The 26,409-nt window shown below is 44.7% G+C and overlaps 2 protein-coding genes and 1 non-coding gene across 3 annotated transcripts in view; 2 read left to right on the top strand and 1 right to left on the bottom strand.

Moving 5' to 3' along the window:
* Nucleotides 1-2,317: 2,317 nt before the first annotated feature.
* On the bottom strand, nt 2,318-14,437 carry Pcyox1 (prenylcysteine oxidase 1). Its single transcript, XM_032906169.1, has 6 exons — nt 14,267-14,437; nt 13,212-13,418; nt 11,724-11,898; nt 7,950-8,161; nt 7,495-7,644; nt 2,318-5,024 (listed from the first exon to the last, which is right to left on the bottom strand). Exons 1-6 carry the CDS (start codon nt 14,376-14,378, stop codon nt 4,366-4,368), a joined length of 1,515 nt encoding a protein of 504 aa, XP_032762060.1. The 5' UTR covers nt 14,379-14,437; the 3' UTR covers nt 2,318-4,365.
* A 9,153-nt stretch (nt 14,438-23,590) lies between these two features.
* Trnag-ccc lies at nt 23,591-23,661 on the top strand. Its single transcript has one exon. It is a non-coding gene; the product is annotated as a tRNA-Gly (tRNA).
* A 519-nt stretch (nt 23,662-24,180) lies between these two features.
* Nucleotides 24,181-26,409, top strand: part of Tia1 (TIA1 cytotoxic granule associated RNA binding protein) — a 29,159-nt gene continuing 26,930 nt past the window's right edge. Inside the window, 1 exon segment of the mRNA XM_032906168.1 lies at nt 24,181-24,221. Coding sequence (XP_032762059.1) covers nt 24,196-24,221 — 26 coding nt within the window. The 5' untranslated portion in view covers nt 24,181-24,195.

The following is a 26,409-nucleotide window of genomic DNA, read 5'->3' as shown; positions in this document are numbered from 1 at the left end:
GGATTTCTTAGTTATCACCTCTCTGGGGTCTGCTCAACAGCACACTTCTGTCCAGCCTTCTCCTACTTACCCTTCTGGAATCTTCCAGGACCACAGGTCATTGGGTTCCAGATGGTGCTGTCTCAGGGATGTCACCTGTCGACAACAGCACCAAGCCTGCTTCCTGCCACCCAGGACCTCTCAGCCTTCATCATAGTCTAGCCTTCGATCTCTCATGATAACTCTCCTCACTACAAAATGCCTAGGGAGCCTCCTATGCCTTTTAGTTCCACACTCTATGGCAGATCACTAAGGCTGACCAGGGCCCCTCCATGCCTCTGTTCAGAAGCCCCACATTAGTTTCATCCCTTGTCAGACTTGGATGCTGATATGTCAGGGACTAGCGTGGGGAAGAACGGGATGAGAGTCAGGCAAACATTCTCACACTGTAACTCTCAGACCACTGGTTCGAGCCTGACCCCAGTGACTTGGGATGTTTATAACAAACATTCAGAGTCTAACTCCTATTGACCCATGGCCAAGTTCCTACATGGACAAGCTCAAAAAAGACCTGATACTTGTTATGGGTTGACCCCCTAAAATATCTGTAGCCATTTTGTTCCACGCCTGTCAGTTATTTCATATTGCTGCTGTAACATGCCTGTCAGTCACTGACACAGAGAAGTGACGGCTCAAGGACATGCTGACCACACACCTGTTTTGTTCTGTATGTTCTCAGTGTTCTGTATGAGGTTTGCTAATCTTAAGAAATTCCACAGAGCTTTACATAGGACCCACCAAATCAAAGGTCAGTATGAACTGTTATGTCTAAAATGGCTAGAGTCAGAGCCCTCCCTGCACCTACTATGTGTGAGCTCACTGTGGTGTTTGTGGCTGACATTGAAGAATGCTATTAATAAGCCTCAAAATTATGGCTGTAATACTCAAGCTCTGTTATCTCAATGTTCTGAAGTTCCCCTGTTCCCCACCCATCCAACCCCCTTACCTTACTCAGAACCAATCAGCTTAAAGTTTAGCTGATAATACTGTAAGTCAGCTGCTTCTCCCCTTGCCCTTTAAACTTCTGAACCTGGTTTTTCCTATAAAAAGCCTGCCCGGAGAGCAGACTGTACTGTAATTAGGCCCCCTGCAGTCCTTTCTATGCTCCTGGATGTCCAGTATTATGATGTGCGTTCAGTAAGCTCTTCTTGCTTATCTGAGATCAGCGTTTGTTTGGCTGAGTGGTGATTCCTGAACTCCAATACTGTAAAGTAAGGTGTGGTGAAAAAGATAAAAAGAGCTTGGAGAGGTGGCTCACTGGTAAAGAGCAGTGGCTGCTCCTCCAGAGGATTCAGGTTTGGTTCTCAGCACGAAGATGGTGGCTCACAATCACCTATAACTCAAGTTCCGGGTGACCTGAAACCCTTTTCCCGCCTCTGTGGGGAGCAGGCAGCAGGACCCACATGGTGCAGACAAAAACATATACACATAAAATAATAAGTAAACATTTTTAAGAAAGACAAAACCCACCAAACTGTTCTGAGAGAACTCCTCTTCCTCCGGAGGGCTAACTTGTGAATTTCCCCGGTATTTCTACCTCCTTTTTTTTTTTTTTTTTTTTGGTTCTTTTTTTTTTTTTTCCGGAGCTAGGGACCGAACCCAGGGCCTTGCGCTTGCTAGGCAAGCGCTCTACCACTGAGCTAAATCCCCAACACCAGTAGGTTACTTTTTTTGGTCTGAGATAGATAGAATTTTTTATTTATTTTTTTTTGAAACAGGGGCTCACACTTAAAGTACTTATTTATTATTATTACTACTACTATTATTTTAGACAAGGTCTCCGTGTGTTGTCCTGGCTAGCCTTGTACTCACAGAGATCCACCTGCCTCTGAATTACCTGAATTTAAGAGATTTGTCTGCCTCTGTCTCTCAAGCGCTGGGTTTAAAGGTACCACACCTGGCTAAAGAGTTTTCTTAATTTTTTAAATTTACACGAATGTGTACTTTGCCTGCAGCTCTAGACCACTGAGACAACTCTCAGGCCCACCAGCAAACTTTTCAATTACAAGCCTAAATATATCCCATTGCAAATCAAGTCCACGAATATTAGAAATTCAGTTATCTAGTACGTCCCTGCATCTGAGCAGCCCTCGCAGAGGTGTGGTTGCTTTTTGCTGAGCAGAAAGTGCTCAGTGGAAAATACCAGGAAGAGCTGGTAGGTGTGAGGACACATAACATTTAATCCCAGAACACAGAAGGCCGAGCAGGCTGAGTCTATGACTTTGAGGCCAGCCAACGCTACGCAGTGAGAGGCCCCGCCAAAATAAAAGACCAGAGATAAGTTGTAAATTTTAATCGACTCCCATCGCAATTTGTTACAATTCTTCTATTTTATAATTATTTTATAATTATTGTTGTTAGTCTCTTACTGTGCCAAATTTATAAATTAAGACTTTATCACAGGTCTATTGTACACATGGAAAATAGAACATTGTGGGGCTCACTGCTTCCCAGTTCCAGGTGCCCACTGGGGGTCATGAAACATACACCCCTCACATGAACAGCCACTGTACCAAATCCACAAGTGTTACATTTTTGACAAACCACATTCATTAACACCACAACAGGAAAAAAATACAAATGTCTCTGAATGAACTAGAAAAAAAGCCAACCTTTTGATTAAACTATGAATTTAATTTGTCACTATATCAAATATATCATGGCTGCTTTCTCCACACATTAATCCCCACAGTTATAGCAGGGAAAAATAATTTTTAAGAATCGGGGTTTTTTAAGACCACTTTATTGAAGCAATGTTATAATCTGGTGAAGAGAGTTGGTTTTTATTCCTTGAGATAGGTGTTGCCACAGCCCAGGCTGGTCTTGAACTCTTGACCTTCTTGCTTTGTCACAAAAATACAGAGAACAGGCATGTACCACCAAAGCAGGCAAAATTACTTTTTTTCTCTTAATACTAGTGGCTATGACAGTCACTGGTGACCTCTGAACAGTGGAAGAAACATTAGCTTTCTTGAGCTTGTCTACGTATGAGAAACCTGATTCGAATGTGCAGCCACCACTGAGAGCCACTGTCTTAAGATTGCAGCAAAGGCCCCTCACTGCACATGCCCACCGTCTGGTGCGACTCCCTCTGAACTCAAGTGGCCATGAAGACCTGGTTCTAAGGCCTACTGCTCTGGCCTCACGCAGGCTGCTTCTGTTCTAGTGCTCGTTCCCATGGAGACCACAGCTGAGTAGCCACTGAGCAGCCAGTCAGTCACCTCTGGCACGAGTCTGCTGTGGTCATGATTTGTGTTGCTTAGCACTTTTAAGGCACTCGAAGCTCTCTATAGATGGTTTAACCCTGTCACCCAGGACTTGCTCACCCTTGGCTGCATACGAGGAACTTGAATTTGACAAAGCTATAGAGCCAAGACACCATCCTCAAGCTCGGAAATCCCATTCTCTGGATGTCGGTCCTGGAGCTCCTGGGGCTGGCAATGTAGCTCAGTGGTAGAGCTTTTGTCTGGTATACTCAGGGTCCTGGGTTTAGTGTGAAAAGACACAGACTTCCTCCCATGAGGGCCTCGTATTACAATGCCAGTTTCTTGGATTTAATAGCTCATATTTGGTTCCCAACCACAGGATATCTCTTTCTTTATCTCTGAGTCTATCCCTGATAAAACCAAGACAGAAGCAATCAAAAAGTCACATTCTTAAAGTCTGACTTTAGGCTTGAGAACATTTACATCAAAAAAGTGTAAACTGCCAGGAAATGGGAAACACCTGTATCCAGTCCATAGGAGGCTGAGACAGGAGGATTTCTGTGATTTAAAGACCAACCTGGGCTTAATAATGAATTCCAGCCTAGGGTGCAGACTAAGATCTAGTTGTTAACTGCCCCCGAAGAAGAAGAGAGAGAAAGATTACAACCTAAGCAAACCCAGGCTGACAAGTCTATCAAGTTCCAGGTGACTCTTAAAACTGGACAAGCCTGGGAAACACTCAAATGTTTCTTCAAACGGTTAACAACCAGGCCTAATATGGAGGGCATGTAATTCCAGGCCCTTTGGAGGCTGAGGCAGGAGGATTCCACCTGGACAACTTAGTGAGACCCAGTCTGAAAAAAAAAAAAAAAAAACCAAAAACCACGGATGAGGGCGAGGTGTATAGCTCAGCTCAGTAGCAGAGCACTTGCCCAGCATGCACAGGGCCTCAGGTTCAATCCTGCACCTCCCCCAAAACCAAAGCTCGAAGACATTCTGACTGAACACCGAGTTCTCCGAGGAACAGGGACGCTTCAGGACCCACAAGAGAGGCGCTGGGGAAGACTCTGTTGACTCAGTCCTTGGAGAGCAGGGTGCTCTGGGGAGGGGCAGTGCTCAATTACAGTTCCGTCTTAAGCTTTTCATACAGGTCGTCCTGATCGATCATGTCCTCATTGCCGTTCCAACGGTGGTAGGCAAGGAGCGCTGCGTTGTAGCCGGCGATGGCACTCATCTCCATGCAGCTGGCAGCAAACTCGATGCCATTGAGGTAATAGAGCCGGTCATGGAGGATAATGGAGGGACACTTCTGAGGAGGATTGTAGTAAGGGTAGGACAGCCACGGCTTCCGCACGGCATAATCGTAGGATAGGAAGAGCTTTGAGATTTGTTCTTTGGTGAGAATGTCCTTGGAGAAGGTCTTCCACACATGCATGCCATCCACTGCCGGTGGGGGACCCTCCTTATGACTTACAGAGGCCACAATGGACAGGCTGTTGATAAACATATCTGAGTCATCAGTGACAAGAATCGAGGATAGGCCGAACTGATCCTTGTGCCTGGAGCTGAAGAGGGTAGAATTGAGCTCTCCTTTGATGAGAGTTGTCACGAGCTGTTGATATGGGTCATTGAATTCCTCGATGGGGGGATCAAAATTTCGGAAGGTTATGTTGGACATCTTCCGGTTCAATGGGGCAGCCACAAGGACAATGTCATAGAAGTCAGAATGGATCTCAGATCCTGTTTTATAAACCACTTCATACATCTTCGTGGGGGTTCCTAGAGGGCATGAAAAAGAAGGGGTTTCTTAGTGCTTCTAACACTCAATTTCAGGCCTCCTACAAATAATTCTGTAGCATTTTTGGTTTTCTTTGTGTACGTGTACAAGTGTGTGTTTGTATTTGGAGGCCAGAGGCTAGCCTCAAGTGTCAACGCCCCCAGGAGTTGTCCATCTTGGGTTCTGTCTTTCTCTCTCTCTTTCTTTTTTTTAAAGATTTATTTATTTGGTCTGGAGAGATGGCTCAGAAGTTAAGAGTGCTGTTTGCTCTTCCCGAGGTCCTGAGTTCAACTCCCAGCATCCACATGGTGGCTCACAACCATCTGTAGTGAGTGAGATCTGATGCCCTCTTCTGGTGTGTCTGAGGACAGCTACTCATATAAATAAGGTAAATCATAAAAAAGGATTTGTATTATTATTATCATTGTTGTTGTTATTGTTGTTGTTGTTATTTTATGTATAGGAATGTTTGCCCACATGTATGTCTCTGTAGTACCAAGTACATGCCTGGTGCCTGTGGAGGCCAGAAGAGTGTCAGATCCTCTGGAACTGATTACAGGGCACTGTGAGCTGCCATGAGGGTCCTGAAAACTGAACTTAGGTTTTAACAAGTGCTCTTAACCACTGAGTCATCTCTCCAACCTCCCATCTTGTTTATCACTGACTATAGCTCACTAATTAGGCTAAGAAGGTTATCAGTGAGCCCCAAGCATTCTCCTGCCTCTACTCCCCCCAGCACCGCAATTACAAGCACTTGCCAAAATGCCCTGCTTTGTATACAGGGGTGTTAGCATCAAAGTCAAGTTCCCATGCTTGCATGGCGAGCGCTTTACTGAAAAGGCTCTCAGCTTCCCCACCCTGCTTGTGTTTTTGAGACAGTGTCTTATGTTGCTCAGGTTGCCTTCAGACTCTCTACATTGCCAAAGGTAACCTTCCACTTCTGATTCTCCTGCCTACATTTCTGGAGGACTGGGATTATAAGGTCTGTACCATCACCTAATTTCTGTGGTGCTGGAGATCAAACCCATGGCTTCATGCATTCATGCATGCTAGGAAAGTGCTCTACCATCTAAGATACACACCCAGCCTATGATGTGTGTGTGTGTGTGTGTGTGTGTGTGTATGTGTGTTGAGCACACAGGTATATATGCACACCTATATATGTATGTGTATACATCTGGGTATGCACACAAAGGCTAGAGGAAGACATGGATGTCCTGTTCTCTTGCTTTTTGCCTTATTCCCTTGAGACAGGGTCTCTCATTAATCTGTAGTTAGCAGCAAGCCCCAGCATTATTTGTCCACACTCTTTACAGTACCGGGATTACAGGCAAACCCAAGAGACATCTAGCCCCTTTTTAAGCATATGTACTAAAGATTTGAACCCAGGTCCTCTTGTTTGTGCAGCAAGTGCTCTTACGAAGTGAGCCACCTTCCCCAGGCCAGAAAATCTTTTCTCCTTGCATCTTTTACAAAGTTCCAGAACAGTGGAACTCCACACTGCTCATGCAGAAATATTCCCAGCTGTGCTAACGGCCATGACCATGGCTCATGGGATATGGAAAAAACCTCATCCTCAAAGGAATGTCCCATGTTTAGTTCTTACTGAATAGAAGCTATTAGAAGTTATAGAATTGTGGGACTTGAGTTCAAATCCCCATTATCCATGCAAAAAGTGAGGTTTTTGGGGTTTGGTTTGATTTTGATGGTAACAACTTTAATCCCAGCATTCGGGAAGCAGAGGCAGGTGGATTTCTGTGAGTTCAAGGACAACCTGGTCTACATAGTGAATTCCAGGACAGCCAGAGCTACTTTAGATAGAAAAGTCCTATCTTTAAAAAAAAAAAAAAGAGCACTGACTGCTCTTCCAGGGTCCTGAGTTCAATTCCCAGCAACCACATGGTGGTTTACAACCATCTGTAATGGGATCTGATACCCTCTTCTGGTGTGTCTGAAGACAGCTACTGTGTACTCATATACATGAAATAAATAAATCTTTAAGGAAAGGACTGGGGATTTAGCTCAGTGGTAGAGCGCTTGCCTAGCAAACGCAAGGCCCTGGGTTCGGTCCCCAGCTCAAAAAAATAGAAAAAAAAAAAAAAAAATCTTTAAGGAAGGAAGGAAGGAAGAAAGAAAGAAAAGGTGGGGGTAAGGTGGGGGTGTGGGGAGTAGAGAGATGGCTCAGTGGTTAAGAGCACTGGATGTTCTAGCAGAGGTCCTAAGTTTGATTTCCAGCATCTATATGGTGGTTCAAAACCATTATAACTTCAGTTCCAAAGCATCTGATGCCCTCCTCTGTCCTCTGGGGGTACTCATGCCTTTACATATATTGTATACACATACATATAACAAAACACACCCATACACATGAAATAAGTCTTGGAAAAAGCATGTGTGTTTGCGTGTGATATTTTTCTCCTTGAGCTATTATTTTCTTTGCAGGAATAATGGAAGAATCAAAGACAGCCTCACCTGTCTGCTTGGTGCTTGTCTTCTCTATTGACATTACAGAGCCAGATATAAGATTGCTGTTAGAGGCCTGAAGGAGCCCTGAGCAAACAACTTTATTACCACCTTCCACTGCCCAAAGGTTGGAATCAGCAGCCGTCATTGATACTGCACCTGTTAGGAGAGAGCAAAAACATGCTTTAATTCTGCCTTGGTCAGGTAAGGCGCCCTCTCCTGACCACTTAGATATTCTGCCCCAAATGCCGCCAGACACTGTCAGTTGACCCTCAGGGGAAAAGGTCTTGCTCTCTCTCGTGAAAGCCACTGAAACTAACAGAAGCACAGGACCCTCTACTGCTAACAACTCACAGATAGAAATAAACTGTGCCAGTAAAAATGACACTAAGAAACCAGACTCCCCACCAGTGACTAGGTCCCTTAGCTATGGTTACCCCTGATTCCTTCCGGTTCTGGCTTACCCACAAAGGCATTGAGGTCAGTGCTTTGGCCAAAATTGACCTTCATGACAGGAGCGATCATCTCGTTGAGGAACGTCTCAGAGAAGCCTGCTTTCTTCAGGTTTTCACGGAGAGTTTGGTTGAGCAGTCTGACGTAGTCATCCCCTCCAATGGCGTACATCAACTTTTCTACGCTACTGAAGGCATAGTCATGGGACTGGTAACGATAGATCCTTGCAAAAAAAGAGAAAGGGCCATTAAACGCACTCAGGACATGGAGCTGCAAACAGAGCAGAAGAATGAAACAGATACCAGGCTTTGCATATTGTAGGACACCCTCCCTGGGATACATAGTGAAATTCTATCTTATAATATTAATATTTATTATTATCATTATCATTATTATAGGGCTAGAAATACAGCTCGGACTTAGTAAGAATGGCACTTACTGCTCTTGCAGAGGGCTTGGGTTCTGGTTTTGTTCCGTTTGGAGACAGAGTTTCTCAGTATAGCCCTGGATGTTCTAGAACATCTGTAGACTGGACTAGCCTCACACTAGATCTGCCTGCCTCTGCCTCCCAAGTGCTAGGATTAAAGGTTTGCGCCACCAACCACCTGATTTAGGACTAGGTTCTGTTCCCAGCACCCACATGGCAGCTCACAATCATCTAACTTTTTCCCCCCTTCTGACCTCTTCAGACACTAGGCATGCATGCGATCGTGGATATACATACAGACTAAGCACACTCAATTGTTTTTAAATCATGAACTGACTTCCATGTTTCCTTCTGATGAGCTCCTACCAGTCAGGGGAGGCACAGCTCGATCTCATCATTCTCAGCCCTCCGCTCTCTTCCCTGCCTTCCACCTCAAGACATCTGTGCTCTTACGCATGCTCAGTGGGACATTTTCAAAGAGACGTGCTTGTCTTGGGAACATAGCTCAGCTGGCAGAGCACCCACCTAGTTCACACAAAGTCCTGGGACTGACCCTCCCTCCCCCGACCAGCATTACATAAAACTGGTCATGGCAGTGCACACCAGTAATCCCGGCACTCGGAGGACGTGCACATAGGACAGTCAGAAGTTTATGGTCACCCTCAGCTACACAGAAAGGTCAAGGTCAGCCTGGGCTAATGCAAGGAATATGCCTAGTTCTTACTCTTCATTCTTGAACTCTATCAGCACCAGGCTCAATCTTCTCCGCCTATCCCTACCACTACCAAACATCACCCTCCATGTTAACCGTGACAAAGCTGCCTTCTCCCACCAGCAGAAAAGCTTGCGGATCTTCCTAAAGTCTTTCCTCATGCCATTCTCAGCTCCATTATAGAGGACAGGGTTCACACCCAGACTAGTGAACGAATAACTGACCCATCTGCCTCTGTTTTATTTCTTTAAAATAAAAATTATTTACTACCCCCAAGCCCTAAAAAGTTCGTCTTTGGGTTTTTTTTCTACTTATAATATCAATACCAAAAATAGTATTTCTCCCAAGTCTAGAATACTTAATCTGACATTAAAAGAAAGAAACAGGGATGACAAGATGGCTCAGCAAGTAAAAAGTGCTCTGCCTCACAACTTGATGGCATGAGTTTAAGGCCCAAAGCCCATTGTGGAACGAGAGCAGACTCGCCAAAGCTGCCCTCTGGTCTCCACATGAATGCTGGGCACAAGTGTACCCACATTCCCATCAAATACAACAAACAATAATACTAAAATAAAAGTTAAAAAAGAAAAAGTACTTTTTCTTTCTTTTTTTTTTTTTCCAGAGCTGGGGACTGAAACCCCTGAAAAAGTACTTTTTAAAAAAGATTTATTATATACACTGTAGCTGTCTTCAGACACACCAGAAAAGGTATCAGATCTCATTACAGAGGGTTGTGAGCCACCATGTGATTGATGGGAATTGAACTCAGGACCTCTGGAAGAGCAGTCTTAACCACTCTTAACCACTGAGCCATCTCTCTCTAGCCCAAAAAATACTTTTGTTGCACTGGGGATCAGTTGTGTCTCTAGCGTGATAAGCTCCCCAACTCCTGACATGGGGTTCATTGGGAGTGTTGACAGAGTCTCAAGCAGCTAACAGACCTCAAGCTCACTGTGAGCTGAGGCTAGCCTTGAACTCATGATGTTCCTCCCTCCATGCCCAAGCCCTGTGGTTACAGGCATTAGCCACACCTGACTCCCCAGCCTGTTTCTAGCTGTCCACGCTGACCTTGGCCTCAATGCTGCCCACATCACTTTACAATAGCATCCTTAGTATCCAGGATTACAGGCCAGTGCTACCAGACCCAGCGTGAGAAATGACTTCTTTTTATTAAAGTCTCACTATGCAGCACTTGCTGGCCTGGAACTCACTACATACACAAGGCTAGCCTCAAATTCAGAGATAAACCTTTGTTCTAATTGCAGATAAAGAAAACTGGCCAAAATAAATAAACAAACAAACAAACAAACAAACAAAATTTAAATAACAGCAACAAAAACTCTGGAGAGATGGCTCAGTGGTTAGGGCACTTGCTGCTCTTCCGGAGAACCAGGGTTTGGTTCCCAGTACCTACATGGTGGCTCACAACCATTCATAACTCCAGCTCCACAAGATCACACCCCCTCTTCTGAACTCTAAGGTGTCATGCACATGATGTGTGTGTATATATATACACATACATACATACATACATACATACATACATACATGCAGGCAAACCACTCATACACATAAAATAAATAAATCTCTCAAAATTATAAAGAAAAACCAAAACTGGCTATACCAGGTAGCCCATGCCTTTAACTCCAGCATTCAGGAGGCTGGCCAGCCTGAGATTCACAAGGCCTGTAATTCTGTTCTAGGTGATCTGATGATCTCTTCTGGCCTCTGGGGGCTCCTGCACATACTTGTGCAAATATACACACCTGGGCTCACACACATACACATAAATTTAAAAAAAAAAATCTTTAATTTTACAAAAAGGCCTCACTCTAGGAGATGGCTCAGTGGCTAACAGTATTGGCTATGCAAGTCTGGGGACCTAAGTTCAATCCCTTGTGTGCGTGCACACACACACACACACACACACACACACACACAGAAGATAGAGAAGTGATAGAGGAAAACATTGCATGTTGACTCCTGTGTGCACACATATACACAGAGGGAAATGTGTGTATCCATATACAGAGAAATGCATGCACACCAAAACCCCAGGGCAAGCTTCACCTCAGCTTACATTTCCTCTAAGCTTTTGTGCTCATGATCTCATCCACCAGCATGAGACAGGCATTGAGAGTGAGGCTCCAGTCAGCCTGGGTGGGAACTCCAGCTTTAGCATTTTCTAGGTGGGTGGCCTTCCACACTTAAAACCTGGACCTCTCCATCTTCCACTTGTGCAGAAAGCAGCCACAGCACTGGCTCGGGCGGGAGCCTACTGCCATGAGAACTCGAGCTTTTTTGTGGTGGTTCAAACTCAACTTCTGGATCATGCTTTGCCAATGTCTCTTTAGTGTGGCCAGACACTATTAGAGTCTAGACAAAGTTAACGCCTTAAATGAGGCGGTCAGGCATGGCAGGCAAGCGTTCTACCGTGGAGCCACATCTCAGCCCTTGCAAAGTACAATGAAGAGGCAAACACAGACGACATGTTCAGCTCCCGAATGGAGTGATGATCTCTGTATGTTTTCTGTGAAAACATTTTGCTTTACCCGGTGGTGATTAGGTAGACCTGGTGCAGGAAACCAACATTCTAACGCTCCCCAGACTGACAGATCTCAGGCCCGACAGAAGCTGGAGAGTTACCTCATGAACTTGTCGAGCAGGTCTTCTACCCACATGTGCATTCTCAGGGACTGAAATCCATAGCGCCACACCAGCTTAATCACGTTGATTATAAACCAGCTGCTCTCCTCAAACACTAGAGACTTCCCATTGTACACTCCCACCAGGCCACCTGAAGCGGGCACACTGGAGAGACCTGCCAAAACAGAGGAAGGGGCTCGAGAGATGGCCCAGCAGTTAAGAGCCCTTGCTGCTCTTGCAGAGGACCTGGGTTCAGTTCCAAGCACCCATGTCAGGCAGCTCACGACCACCTGTAACTCTTGCAGGGGCATACCTCTCCCCATCCCCCATAGATACATAACTTAAAAAATAAATCTTAAAATGATACAAACCAAGACAAAACTAGAGGGCGAGTATGCCAGTGATTTATATACATTGGCCCAATGAAAAGGGAATTTGGGAGACCTGTCAAGGACTTTCTGGACTGAGGGACTTAGGGCCCATTCCCAGGTCTCAGGAGACACATTAGAGTTCTATTTTTAGGACAGAGTGGACACAGTACTGACTGCTCGGCCTACAATCTGACACAGTAGGAGATGGGTCAGAAGATCACGTACACGGAACAAATTAAACCCACTAGTCTTAGTCACAGAGAAGGAAGCTTCTGCTAGGGTTGAGAAGGGCAACTGAGAAGTAAGATGCATCCCATTCCTACTCAGACCTTACTTTGCAAAACTGGGAAACTCAGGTAAATGGAAAAAGGCCAGAGTTACACAATATTCCCTAAGAGAAGGCTTGCAGAGGCCTGCCAGACTTCCCCAGAACATGCCCCGCTTTTCTGCTGGCAGGGTCATGTGTCCCTGTGAGTACATGTCTCTGCAACCTGTTTGAATGACTTCAAGCCAAGTGTTGGAAGACCACGGGTCTCATTGTTTCAGCAGCAGAACAAGTTAAGGTTTCTGCTAGCTCAAAACACTCTGATTCCTTAACCCAAAGTCCAGGCTTTAAGAGCTAACAACAGGGAGCCAGCAAGATGGCTTAGCCCCAGATGGCATTGCTGCCAAGCCTGACCACCTGAGTTCAATTCCTGAGACCCACACGATAGAAGGGAAGAACTGACTGCATCAGTTGCCCTCTGACCTCCATATACACCCTGTGGCACTCAGACCAACACCCCCACCCCACAGTTATACAAGATAAACAGCTTAAAATATAACTTTTTAAAATTTAAAAAAAAAATTTTTTTTAAAGAATTGACAGCGACAGCCACCCTCACTCCACCCCATGGCTGTAATTCCAGAGAGCTGATGCCACACAGATAGCTAGAGTCTCATTACAGGAGAGTAGCTCAAAGGTAAGCTGGGACCAACTGCTAAACCCCACAGCAAGAGAAACCGTTTCATCAACTTCTCTGTTGAAGACACGGCAGAAACACATCAATTCTCTGTGTTAGGAAAACACCTACGGCCAGTCACACAAAAAGCTGCTTAGTGCTATGAAATCACATACCCAGCTCTTTGACAAATCGCTTCATGTGCAAATTTAGAGGGTGAATGACTGAACCCCCTGCTTCGTAGTCATGACCTTGCACCTTCAAAGTAGCCAAACGGCCTCCAACTTCTTCTCTTTCAAACACATCAATCTTCACGTCCTTCCCAAATTTCTTCCGAAGATAATAGGCCGAGGAAGTACCACCGATTCCAGCACCAACTATTGCTATAGTAGGGGAAAGAGGAAAAGAGGAACCGTTTGTTTCCCCTCTCGCTGCAGTGTGACTTTTGTTTTTGAAAAGCCATTAACCAATAATAGACATTACTCAAGACTAAAGCTAACAACTTGGGGAAACCTGACGGCAGGGTTCTCTCTAAAGACACACTCCCTGAATGTAGACAGGCGCTATAGATGAAGTTACAAACTGACAGTAGGTCAAAAGATGCCCAAAGATCTTCACAGGTCTTTGTGGAAGACCCACAGACCCAACCTCCTGTGCCCAATTCCTGGGGAAGTATGAATGGGCCCCCCCTGCACGCATTTTAAATAAAGTAGCCGCCATCTTCGCTCAGCTTTGTTCTTTGTCTATGGCCCCAACACCGTGAACGATCCTGAAAGACACAGCTTCAGATGGGGACAGACACCAGGAATGAAAACCCGAGGCAACCAAAGCCACGAAGAGACCCGGTTCTCTGGTTAGCTGCAGCAGTTGCAGCCTTGTAAGCAGAGCGCAGGTGCGGAGAGGCGGTCCCAGCACTTCTCGGGGGAGGGGATCTAGGGGTGGGGGAGATAGACTGGTCCCTGTGCAGTGTTTGCGTGCGTCAATCTTATGGACAGACAGACTCAGCTCCAGGGACAGCTAGAAGCGGGCTCCCGAGGGCGTCTAGCTCCTAGTGCCGAGGGCCTCCCAGGCTGGAGCTGTACGGATACCGAGTCCTTGACTAGCACACGCCTCCCACGGCACTGCTCCATATTCGGGAGCGCACACGGCCGGGTCCTCAGGACCCCATCTCCACCATGTCGCGGGAAGACCGACCTAGGCATCTCCGCGCCTCTGCATCCCCCGCACTTACCGATCTTTTCCGGCGGGGCCCGGGGCTCGGCGCTCGCCAGTCTGCCTAGACCACACAGCAGCAGCCCCAGACCGAACAGCGAGCCCACCAGCGTAGCGGCGAAGCGCCCCATGGCCTCCCGCAGCTGCAAACTGACCGCGGGTCCGCCAGCAGACCCTGCTCTATGCGTCTGCGCGCCTTTGCCCCGCCCAGGCCCCGCCCAGGGCTCACGGGCACGCCCATCCACCCCACCCATTGCCTTTGCTCTCCAGGCTCACCGACCTTGTGTACCTAACCCTGAGCCGCTCTGTGTCCACCCCACACCCCATCCCACGAGGTCCACTCTGGTCCCAGAAGCCCACATCCAAGGCGCAGGTTGAGGCCCACCTCAGCTTTCCTTTCCCGCCTCTCCTGAAGATGCATCCTTCTTCACAAATGCCCTCTCCAGTCCCCCAAACCGGGTGCTTGCAGAGAATGCACGTGGCCAGTCTCAGTCTAAACCAGGCAAACGGGCCGCAAACATTTCTAAAATGAGCACTTTGTTCCAGGGACTCAGCTGCGTGATAAGAAAAAGAAGAAAGATGGGGTACTGTGAAGTAAGGGAGCAGAATCAGGACCCATGTTCGTACAGAATAAAATTAGAACACCCAAAGGGCCTCTCACATAAGGTCTGTTTCCAAGTTGAAGACAATTGAAAAGACACATACAAGAAATGCCACCTACCTCCAATTACCTAAAAACAAACACTAGGTGTGGATGGGGATGGGAGTGGGGCTGGAGACGTGGCTCAGTGGGGTTAAAAACACTTCCTGCTATTTATTCCACGGGACCTTCTTCTGGCACACTTGTAAGCATAATAAAAATTTTAAACACTGGAGAGATGACTCAGTGGCTAAGAGTGCTACTGAGTTCTGTTTCTGTGACTTACAACTGCCTGTCCCAACAGTGCCAGGGAAATGGTCACCCTCTTTTGACCTTTCAGAGCACCAGAACACACACAAACACATAAATTAAAATAAGCTTACACACAAAGACAAAGGGATCTTTCTTCCCTTCTCTACCTGGAGAGATGTGGGTTTATCACCAAAGGCAATTTTAGACATCTTAAGTAAAATTCCTAGGAAGTCATTGGTTTGGCCTGAGCTACTGAACTGGGTGGATGAAATGTTTGTCAAATCAAAGGGGAATCTGCATCAGAAATCACTTGCTACTGAGGTGAAACTAAATTTTCTGGTTGACCTTCATAGGAAAGGGAGCTGGTGGTGATCCAAGAGCCAATGCCTCCCTTAGCAGATCAGATACCAATGTCCCCTATGCTTCAACCTTCCCAAAGAAAGTAACTTAGAAACCAGTCATCTCTTTGTTCCCAGCTCCTGTTTTCCTCTGTCCTGTGCGGTCTAGAGAGCCAGGCTTCTCCTCCAGATGTGGGAAGAGCTTCGCTATGTTATAGAACAAGGTGTTCCCACTTCTAGCCAACTGAGACCTGGTTTTTCAACAGATTTTGTTTTTAAAACAGAATCTCAAGTAATTCCTTCTACCTCCTGTGTGCTGGGATTTGATAAACTTTCATCAGCCAGAAATTCGCATAGCAGGCTTGACTCTGGAGCCTTTCTCCTGCCGTGTATCTGCCTTCTGACGGTTTCCAGCCCTAGGAACTCAAACTCTTCCTCACCATCGTATGCCGTACCCTTTCTCTAAAAGCTGACCATTCTTGGAAGACATCCTGGATCCCAGGCCAGCATCTGGACAGTCACTCATTTCCTGGGAGCATCTTTCAATTTTCTGTTTGTTTTCTCCTATTTAATGAGACAGGGTCTCACTATGTAGCCTTGACTGGGCTTGAACTCAAAGAGATCTGCCTGCCTCTCATCTCCTGGGTACCGAGATTAAAGGGCTATGCCAGTATTTGGGTTATTTTTCTCTTGTTGATGTGGTTTTGTTACAGGGGTCTGTCCTAAATAAGGAATATAAAAAAATGAAGAAAAATTATTTTTTCCTCTCCCCTAAACTGATGCCAAACTATAACATACACAGAAACATACATTCACACACACACACACACACACACACACAAACACATACACAACATACATACATTCACACACACAAACACATACATTCAGACACACAAACACATACACAAACACACACACATACATTCACACACACATTCACACACATACAAACACATTCACACACACACATACTCACACACACATATACATTCACACACACATTCACACACACACACCACACACACATACATACACAAACACATACATTCACACACACACACACACACACACACACACACGTGTGTGTGTATATACAGAATGGGTACTGAGGAAATGGTGCACTCTGTAAAATGCTAGGTTTGCAAGCACGAGAACCTGATTCAGAGCCCATACAAAAATCTGGATTTGGAAGCACGTGACCATGATCCCAATGCCAGGAGTCAAGACGATCCCTAGGACTTGCTGCCCAGGCAATCTAACCTAATTGGCAAGCTCCCAGTTTAGTGGGAGACCCTGTCTCAAAAGCTAAGGTAAAAGCTGGCTAGTCAGGGCAGTGGTGGCTCATGCCTTTAGTCCCAGCACTTGGGAGACAGAGACAAGCAGATCTGAGTTTGAAGCTAACCTGGTCTGTTGGAACACAGTCCAGGAATAGAGTCTTGTGTGAGGAGAATTCTGAGTGCAGATGAGAGAGAACACTCCAAGAAAACAAGACCTTGTGACTTCAGTTTCTTCAAAACATGGAATTGTTCTTAGATTGTGTGTTCATGCTCTTCCCAGATGTAGCAGATAGGAATGAGCTTGTGTCAATTACTCAGTATTGCTTGTTATTGTTGTTATTGAATTAAATGTTTAAATTCTTTGACTCTATGGGAAAAAGTTTTTGCCACACGTTGCTTTTCCTTGTGCTTATTATATACAGTTTGGATTTGTGAGAACTTTATTTCTGTGATTTATTTTTCTTTTCTTTTTTTTTGGAGCTGGGGACCGAACCCAGGGCCTTGCACTTGCTAGGCAAGCACTCTACCGCTGAGCTAAATCCCCAACCCCTGTGATTTTTTTTTTTAATCCTCAAATAAATTGTTGATGATCCAAATAAAGTCGGCTATTGCATGAGACTTTAGTCTGCCTTGTTTATCAGTTCCAGTCTCCCAGGTTCTATGACATCTAGATCCATGACACTGGTCTACAGAATGAGTTGTTCCAGGACATCTAGTGCTACATGGAGAAGCCTTGGACAGACAGATGATAAATAGAGATAGATGATAGATAGATAGATAGATAGATAGATAGATAGATAGATAGATAGGTAGGTAGATAGACAGACAGACAGATAAATTGAAGATGCATTTGAGGAAGATAGTCAATGTTGACTTCTGTGAGAAAAGCTATAGGCTTTTGATCCCATTTTCTCTTGTTTCCCCCCAAACAAACACAAAAGAAACAGTATATGAGCATAAAGAACAGTATTAATGGATGGAAACTGAGTTGGATACAAAGTAAGGTTGCACTTGGGGCTAGTAAGATAGTTCAGCCAGTAAGGGGGTGCTTGTGGTCCAACCCTGGTGACCAGAGTTCCATATCCTGAACCCACATAAAGACGAGAGAGAACCAACAACTTCCACATGCGCACTGTGGCCTGCATCAGGATAGGCCTCATTAAGTCTGTAGTATTTGGGCAAAAGCTGATAGGAAGTGAGGGAACAGGCCTGTGTAGGTATTGGGGGGGGGGAAACAAAGAGGAAAGAATATGTGGCATATTTGACAGGTTGTGGATCGATTCCAGAATGTCGGGGTGGAAGTACTTTAGGGACCAAAATGCAAGATCTGCACTGAAGAGCACAGAACTCAGACAGTCTACACACTGCCAAGAAAACAGAGCTGAAAGCTATGGCTTTTACTTCATTTTCCAAAGCACATTATGCCACAGGAGTTCAGTGCATTAAATGCAAATAAGCCTTTGGTAAATATTTGCTGTTTGATTAGAATCAGTCCTGTTACTGACCTTGAGCCTAGTGTCATATTTGGAAACTGACGTCCACTACCAAAGCCATGTGAAAGAATATACAGGAAGTTCCGTGGGAGGCACTGAGGTTCTCTGCAAAGTGGAAGCCAAGGCATTTCCATGCTGCACCCTGGTCCTTTCAGAAGAACAATCCAGATGATAGACTGGAGAAACAAAACAAAACAAAACAAGACACAGAGGAAGGTCCAGAGGTCCTGAGTTCAAATCCCAGCAACCACATGGTAGCTCCCAACCGTCTGTAATGGGATCTGATGCCCTATTCTGGTGTGTCTGAAGACAGCTACAGTGTACTTATATTACAACACACACTCACACACACACACACACACACACACACACACACAGAGACAAAGAGAGAGAGAGAGAGAGAGAGAGAGAGAGAGAGAAAGGCAGGTGACCACCTCCATAATCATAGGACTTGGAAGGTCAAGAGTTCAATCGAGCCAGTCTTACATAAGAACCTGTTTTTAAAAAATAACAACAGAACAAAACACAGTAACGATAAAGCAAAACTGACAGAGAAAATATTACCACATACATAAATTATAATTTTTGTTTGTTTTGGGGATAGGGTCTCCTATTGCAACCCAGGCAGGCAGGCCTCAAACTTTGAATCCTCCTGAATGAACCCAGAAAGGGCTAGGGTTATTAGCATGTACCAGCATTCCCGGCCTATGAAGTGTAATTGTAAGGTAACATAGCACCAATCTCCTCAAAGGAATGTTGTCTGAAAACACAGTCTCTTTCAGAAAAATCAGGACAACCAAGGATTCCCTGGAGAGATGGTTCAGTGGTTAGGAGCACTTGCTGCTTTTTCAGAGGACAGGGCTTGATTCCCAGCACCCACAATGCAACGATCTGTAACTCCAGTTCCGGGAGATCTGACATGCTTCTGGCCTCCTCAGGGACCAGGCACTTATAAAATAAAATAATAAAGATTTAAAAATTTAAAAAAAGAACCTATAGAGGCTGGGAAGGGTTACTTTAGGTCAGTTTACTCCACAGACAGGTTGCACATGGTCTGATTTCCTGCTTTCTGAATTTTGAATACCTTTGCCCTACTGACCCCCTGCTCAGTTCCTTCCCTGTTACCTCATTCTTGCCCTAAAATAGTTCATCATCTCTATACAAATTATATTCAAGTTGCTGGAATTTTCCTATAGGGAAAATCTAATCGGTATCTTACTGATTAAAGTCTGTCTCTATTAGTTTGTGTACTGCCATGTTTGTCTTTGAAAACACAGAGAACAAAAATTCTGCCACCGATCACAGAGATCCTTCTGCCTCTGCCTCTGGAATGCTGGGATTTAGCACCATACACAGCCAAGAGTAGAATTTTAAAACCAAAGGCATTAATAATTAGGCACAAATAAATATTGTCTTATACTACGACAATCATTAGGATTGTCGTTATTCTACCCAAAATGCAAAAGAGCCCCATCGATTGGCAGAAAGCGGTAAATCGCTTCATCTTTCAGCTTTTGCAAATTTTTGTCCAAGCATTTGTAACTGCAATAGCAAGTCGGCTGCTGCAACTTGAGCAACACTGTGCAGGTGCACAGAGTTCTGCCTTGCAAAGCCCAGCCTTGCAGACAATGTATTGTCTTAGTCAGGGTTTATTCCTGCACAAACATCATGACCATGAAGCAAGTCAGGGAGGAAAGTGTTTATTCAGCTCACACTTCCACATTGCTGTTTCTCACCAAAGGAAGTCAGGACTGGAACTCAAGCAGGTCAGGAAGCAGGAGCTGATGCACAGGCCATGGAGGGACGTTACTTACTGGCTTGCTTAGCTTGCTTTTTTTTTTTTTTTTTTTTTTTTGGTTCTTTTTTTTTTTTTTTTTTTTTTGGAGCTGGGGACCAAACCCAGGGCCTTGCGCCCTAGGCAAGCGCTCTACCACTGAGCTAAATCCCCAACCCCTCAGCTTGCTTTCTTATAGAACCCAAGACCACCAGTCCTGGGGATGGCACCACGCACAATGGGCTGGGTCCTCCCCACTTGATCACTAATTTAGAAAATGTCTTACAGCTGGGCCTCATGGAGGCATTTCCTCAACTGAGGCTCCTTTCTCTGTGATAGCTTCAGCTTGTGTCAAGTTGACACACCAAACCAGCCGCTACATGTATCCCTCTGAAAAAAAGAAGCCCACCCTAAATTTTGGAAATCAGAGTCCTCAGGAACTTGACATAGAAGCTTCTTCAGCATGTGATTGAACAGTTTCCTTTGTGCATTTTTTCTTAAGATTTTTCTCAGTAAGACATATGTCTTTGAGATGAGTGTTTGTGGGAGAAGGTCTGTGGCCTAGGGGCCAAACAGAAATGGCAAGACTGAGAAAGGCTGAGAAAACCTCCGAAGTTTAGAACTGTCAAAGCCTGGTGGCACTCTGTATCCTCAAACCTGGCTCTGAAGAACTAGGGCCTTGGTAGCATACTTCGCTAGAGTGTAGATTGGGCGCCATCTGGAGGCTGCTTTTTATTAGAGAGACACCACTTTCAAGGGCTTTTGGCAAAGAGCAGAAACCCTTCCAGAGCCTCACCCCCCAACAGTGAGCATGTTTAAACATCAAAGGAGGTGGGCTAAATGACAGCGGCTATGGAATATTTGAAACTCATCATTTTCATCAAAATTTGAATTTTGTTGAAGTGAAATAGCTAAAGTTAAGACATTTAGGTTATCCTGGGGAAAAATGCATAAGTAAATGCAGACAAGAATGAAGTACGTGCCTGCATTACAAATCCCAGCAACTTTGGTGGCAGGGACAGAAGCAGGTGGATCTCTGTGATTTCGAGGCTAGCCTGGTATACATAGGAAGCCCCATGCTAGCCAAGCTACGGGTGAGACACTGTTTCAAAATGGGACCAAGGAGGGTGAGGAAGACAGAGATGGGGTGGGGGTGTGGTGGAAAGAGATAGAAAGAGAGAGAGAGAGAGAGAGAGAGAGAGAGAGAGAGAGAGAGAGAGAGAGAGAGAGCGCATTTTCATGTGTTATATAGCAAAAGCAAATAAAATTAATAATATCTCAGTATGGGGCTAGAGAGATGGCTCAGAGGTTAAGAGCACTGACTGCTCTTTCCAAGGTCAGGACCTGAGTTCAATTTCCAGCAACCACATGGTGGCTCACAATCATCTGTAATGGGATCCGATGCCCTCTTCTGATGTGTCTGAAGACAGCTACAGTGTACTCATAGAAATAAAAATAAATAAATCTTTAAAACGAACACTGTCTCAGTATAAGACAAAGTGGAGGGAGCAGAGGAGAGAAGCTTAGGACCTGACTTTGAACCTCTCTTAGAGGGATGTGAATAAGGACCACAACTTTTGCCTGTTTCGCTATGGATTGGTTGGTTTGTTTTGTGTTTTGTATTATTTATTTATGTGCTTGTTTATTTTTGAGGTAAGATCTTACGCTATAGCCCAGGCTGGCTATGAACTCAAAATAACCCTCCCGCCTCAGTCTTTGGAATGCTGGGATCACATGTGTAAGTCCCCACAAAGGACAAAGTTTTTGCCTACTATGATTTTATACATATATGTGATTCAGTAATCCTATGTTTAGCCATCTATCCTACAGAACTAAGGTGAAATAAAAGGAAACAAGAAAGAAAAAAGGAACTAACTTTGGTCTGGTGTGATGGTTGATACATGCAATCCCAAAATTTAGGAGGCTGAAGCAGGAAGATTAGACTTCAAGGAAAACCTAGTCTACATGTTCAGGTGTCTCAAAAAATATATGCCAATGTATAAGAATATCTGTACTGAAAATTTGACACTAGATGTAATTTTTAAAAAGTTGCCAGACAGTGGTACATGCGTTTAATATCCGCACTCTGGAAGCAGAGGCAGGCAGATTGCTGTTGGTTTGAGGCCAGCCTGGTCTACAGAGCAAGCTCTAGGATAGCCAGGGCTACACAGTAAGGCCTTGTTTCCAAAAAGAGAAGACAAGTGTTTCAAGAAGACACATACCGTATGATTCTGTTTGTATGAAACACTCAGAAAGCAAAATCATACAGTCTGAAAGATCACTGGGCTGGTAATGGGTAAAGCTTGTTATAGTTGAACACCTTTGTTGATAAACTAAAAGCCATTTTAAATAGATTCCTGCCTCCCAAAAGTGTTCAAAAAACTTTAAACATTTAAACTTTTGCCATACTATTTGTGTATTTGTTTATTTGAAGGGAGGACATTGTCCCTAAACAGCACTGACTGGCTTTGAATCCTTGAATTTCCTACCTACTTCTGTATTCTGAAATGTGGGCAATATTTGTTATCTGAGTATAATTACTCTATATAATCTGAAAATATCACATACTCTAGAGATAATTACAGAAATAAAAACCTCAAACGTGGCGCTGTGGTGGCTCATGCTTTTAATCCCAGTATTAGGGAGGCAGAGGCAAGAGGATCTTCTGAGTTTGAAGCTAGCTTAGTCTACAGGGCTAATTCCAGGTCAGCCAGTTCTGCACAGAGAACTCCTGTTTCGAAAAACAGAAAAGAGGAAGGAAAAGAAGGAGAGAAAGGAGGAGGGGGAAAATGAAGGAGGAAGAGGAAGAAAGAAAGGGAGGTAGGGAGAAAGGAAAAACGGGAGGGAGGGAAAGAGGGAATAACAAATAAGGCCGAGTAAATAAGTGGTTCTCAACCTGTGGGTCGCGACCCCTTTCGCCGAAAGTATTTGCATTACAATTCATAACAGTGACAAAATTACAGTTATGAAGTAGCAACAAAAATGTTATGGTTAGGATTACCACACTAAGAGGAGCGGTATTAAAAGGTCGCAACATTAGGAAGGTTGAAAACAACTGCTGTAAATGAACGACATTGGATACATAAACTCTCACGTCTTTAATAAATGCTTCAACACAATGTGTAAATTAAGAAAGGAGAAGGAGTACGGGAACCACATCCAGAGCCATAACTCTGAACCCTAAACGAGGGCTAACTGTTGAGATTCTTCTCACCAATTTGCAACAGTAACTGTTTTCTTACAAGCTTTTCAATTTCATTGAGTATACAAAAGAAATCCAGACATCAATACGGTTCCTGCTCGCAAAGTATTGTTTATTGTTAAGTAGACTTAATTTTCTTACCGCAACTCTTAACTTCTAAATAATAAACAAGGATAAAAATCGAGATTTTTCCCAAACACCCACTCAACTGCACTGGGATGAGAAAGAATGAATTGCTTTATAAAGCAACGAATTCGGCAAAAGTATTAATTCGTTCTTATTTTCACTTACTTAAAACAAGAATCCAGTAGTCAGAGATACCTACATATCTCCTATGGGTTTCTGGAAGCTCAGAATCTCAACAGCGCCGCTGGTGTAGTGGTATCATGCAAGATTCCCATTCTTGCGACCCGGGTTCGATTCCCGGGCGGCGCATGTCTTTTGTACTCTCTTAAAATAGTTTGCAAAAAGAAGTTTCTCCTCCTACTCAAAAGACTCATGTTATTTTATTTCTTTAACCTCCCCAAAGATTTTTATTTCACTATATAATTCACAAACGAAACACTCCATTCTGGAACCACACAAATTCTAAACTATTGGTATTGCGCCTGCGCAGTCTGAGCCATCCTTTGCCTGGTGGAAGCGCGGCTGCGCAACAAGTGAACCCCGGGTTTAAAGCCTAGCCCTGCTACTAGGAGGGTGAGCATGCTAGCTGGCTGTGCGCATGCGCGGCGCGGGTCACTCGGCTGTCGGCTCCTAAGCGTCCGGCTCGCCGCCATCTTGGATCGGGGTTTCATTGTTCGCGGTGGGACGGGCATTTTTGTGTAATCGCTGCCAAAGAAGAAAGCGAAGTAGCCTCCAGTCAAGCAAGGAGGCCGGCTCTTCCGCAGCCATAGCCACCTCAACAATTTGGGAGGTAGCGAAGGGCAGGGAGCTGGACCCTGAGGTGCCGCCGCGACTGCAGCAGCCATGGAGGACGAGATGCCCAAGACTCTGTGAGTCTGGAGCAGCGTTGAGGGAGGCGGGATGGTGGTCGCCCCGTAGGGAGGCCGCGGCCCTGCGCCTCTCTGCAGCCTATTGTTCTCCGTGGACGCCGCGCTGTGGTGGTTCCTCCCTCCCGTGCGCACGCCAGGATGCTTAGAGCCGAGAGGGGCCGAGAGGACGATAGCGGGAGAGGGGCTCGGCCCCTGTCACCCCTCGGCTGGCCGCACCCGCGGCCCCCAGACCTGGAGGAAGGACTTTTCATTCAAAGCTCTCCTCAGGACTCGGCACATCCTCCTGTAGTCCCATGCTTGCGTCCTTTTTTTTTCCCCCGCCCCCTCTTTTCGATCTTTTCCAGATTTCCATCTGGAACTTCCTTTCTCTTTTCTTTGGTAGGATTTTTAATTTTTAATTCTTGAGACTGAGGTAAAAACTTTATTCTTGCAGTTAAGAACTGGAAAAAAAAAAGCCGGACATTTTTCTCGAAGGTCTTCGGCTTTCCCTCTGTAGCAACTCCCCAGACCCTCGACCAAAAACCTAACTGGACACCCAAGGATGTTGAAACCGTTCTTAAAAAATGGAAATCTCACTCGGAGGGATGCATCTACTGAGGGAAAGTGGGTCTAATTAAAACATTTACCACCATTTGCTACTAGTGCTTGGCATTTTTATTAATGGAACAACTATTCAGTCAAGTCTAAGCATCTTTAGTGAGTATTTAGTAACTCGAGTTTAGGATATTGTCTTTGTCATGTAACTTCCCCTTGCATTCTTTGTTTTCCAACGCACTGGAAGAGGTGGTCCTGCCTTTGTTGCATTTCTCAAAGCAAAAAGGAAAAGCTCAAGGAATTGTGGGTTGGTTCTGGGTTTTGTTTTTGTGTTTTCCCGGTATATTTGAAGATTGCAACTTGATGCATCGTGCACATGTGTCATATAAATGAAGTAGAATTAACATGTATCATGTCACAGAGCTTAACTTTCCACCTAGTTCCTCACATAGCTTTTTGTTATTATTAGAATCCTGCTATGTACATTTAAGGATCTTTTTGAAAATCTCTAGATATTAAAATTGTTCTGAAGTACAGATTATTTTTTTTCCCCTCTCCTGTTTTCAATTTTTTTCTTTTGTTTGTTTTGTTTTATTGAGACAGGGTGTCACTATGTCCCAGACTCACTATTACAGACTAGGTTGGCCTAGAACTCACAGAGGCCTGCCTCTGCCTTCTTAACAGTGTGATTAAAGTCTGTACCATACACTTTGTCCCAATTTAAATTTCAAGTTGCTATTTTTTAATGTATATGTGAGATATATATATATATATAGATATATATATATATATATATGAGAAATAGGATAGCCCTTGAACTAAACCTGTATTGGCTCAGAACTGTTAGTTCTTTCTGTCTCAGTCCCAAGTGCTAGGATTCAAATCTTCCATACCCAATTTACATTTTTGTTTCTTCCTTCCTTCCTCCCTCCCTCCCTCCTATCCTGGCTGTCCTGGAACTTCCTTTGTGTACCAGCCTGGCCTCCAAACTTGCGAAGGTCCTCTTGCCTCTGCCTCCCAAGTGCTGAGATTACAGGCTTGCACCACCACACCACGTTTACACTTCTCCTGATCTAGTAAATATCTTTCTTGTTTATGGGACCTTGAAGTAGCTTTTTAGTAAGGATGCAGTACTTAGGACATGACCATTGGGTTTTGGAAAGATTGCAGCTATAAGTGAATGAATACTCCCTAAAATCTATTAAACACATATTTGTACGAAATTTCCCTTTTCCATCTTAGCATTTTGGAATTTGCCCTGCTATGCTTTTTGATGTCTTTTTTTTTTTTCCCCGGAGCTGGGGACTGAACCCAGAGGCCTTGCACTTCCTAGGTAAGCGCTCTACCACTGAGCTAAATCCCCAACCCCGCTTTTTGATGTCTTTATAAGAGACTTGAAAACTTTTTAAAGCTTCATTTCCATAGTAAGGGTATTTTGCCTGCATGTGTGTATGCGCCTTCAGAAGTCAGAAGAAGGTATCGGATGTCCTGAAACTGGTGCTTGTGAGCCACCATGTGGGTTCTGGGGACCAAACCAAGGCCCTCTTCAAGAACAGGTGCATTAACTGCTGAGCCATCTCTCCAGCCATGCTTTATAAAAATCTTATATTTTTTATTTTAAAAATTTGCAGAAATATATGGATGCCAACATAAC

The sequence above is a fragment of the Rattus rattus genome, chromosome 6 (genome assembly GCF_011064425.1).
Source record: "Rattus rattus isolate New Zealand chromosome 6, Rrattus_CSIRO_v1, whole genome shotgun sequence".
In the NCBI taxonomy this organism is placed as follows: domain Eukaryota; kingdom Metazoa; phylum Chordata; class Mammalia; order Rodentia; family Muridae; genus Rattus; species Rattus rattus.
Note: the sequence above shows the minus strand (reverse complement) of the source record. Positions and strands in the feature narration are given on the sequence as shown.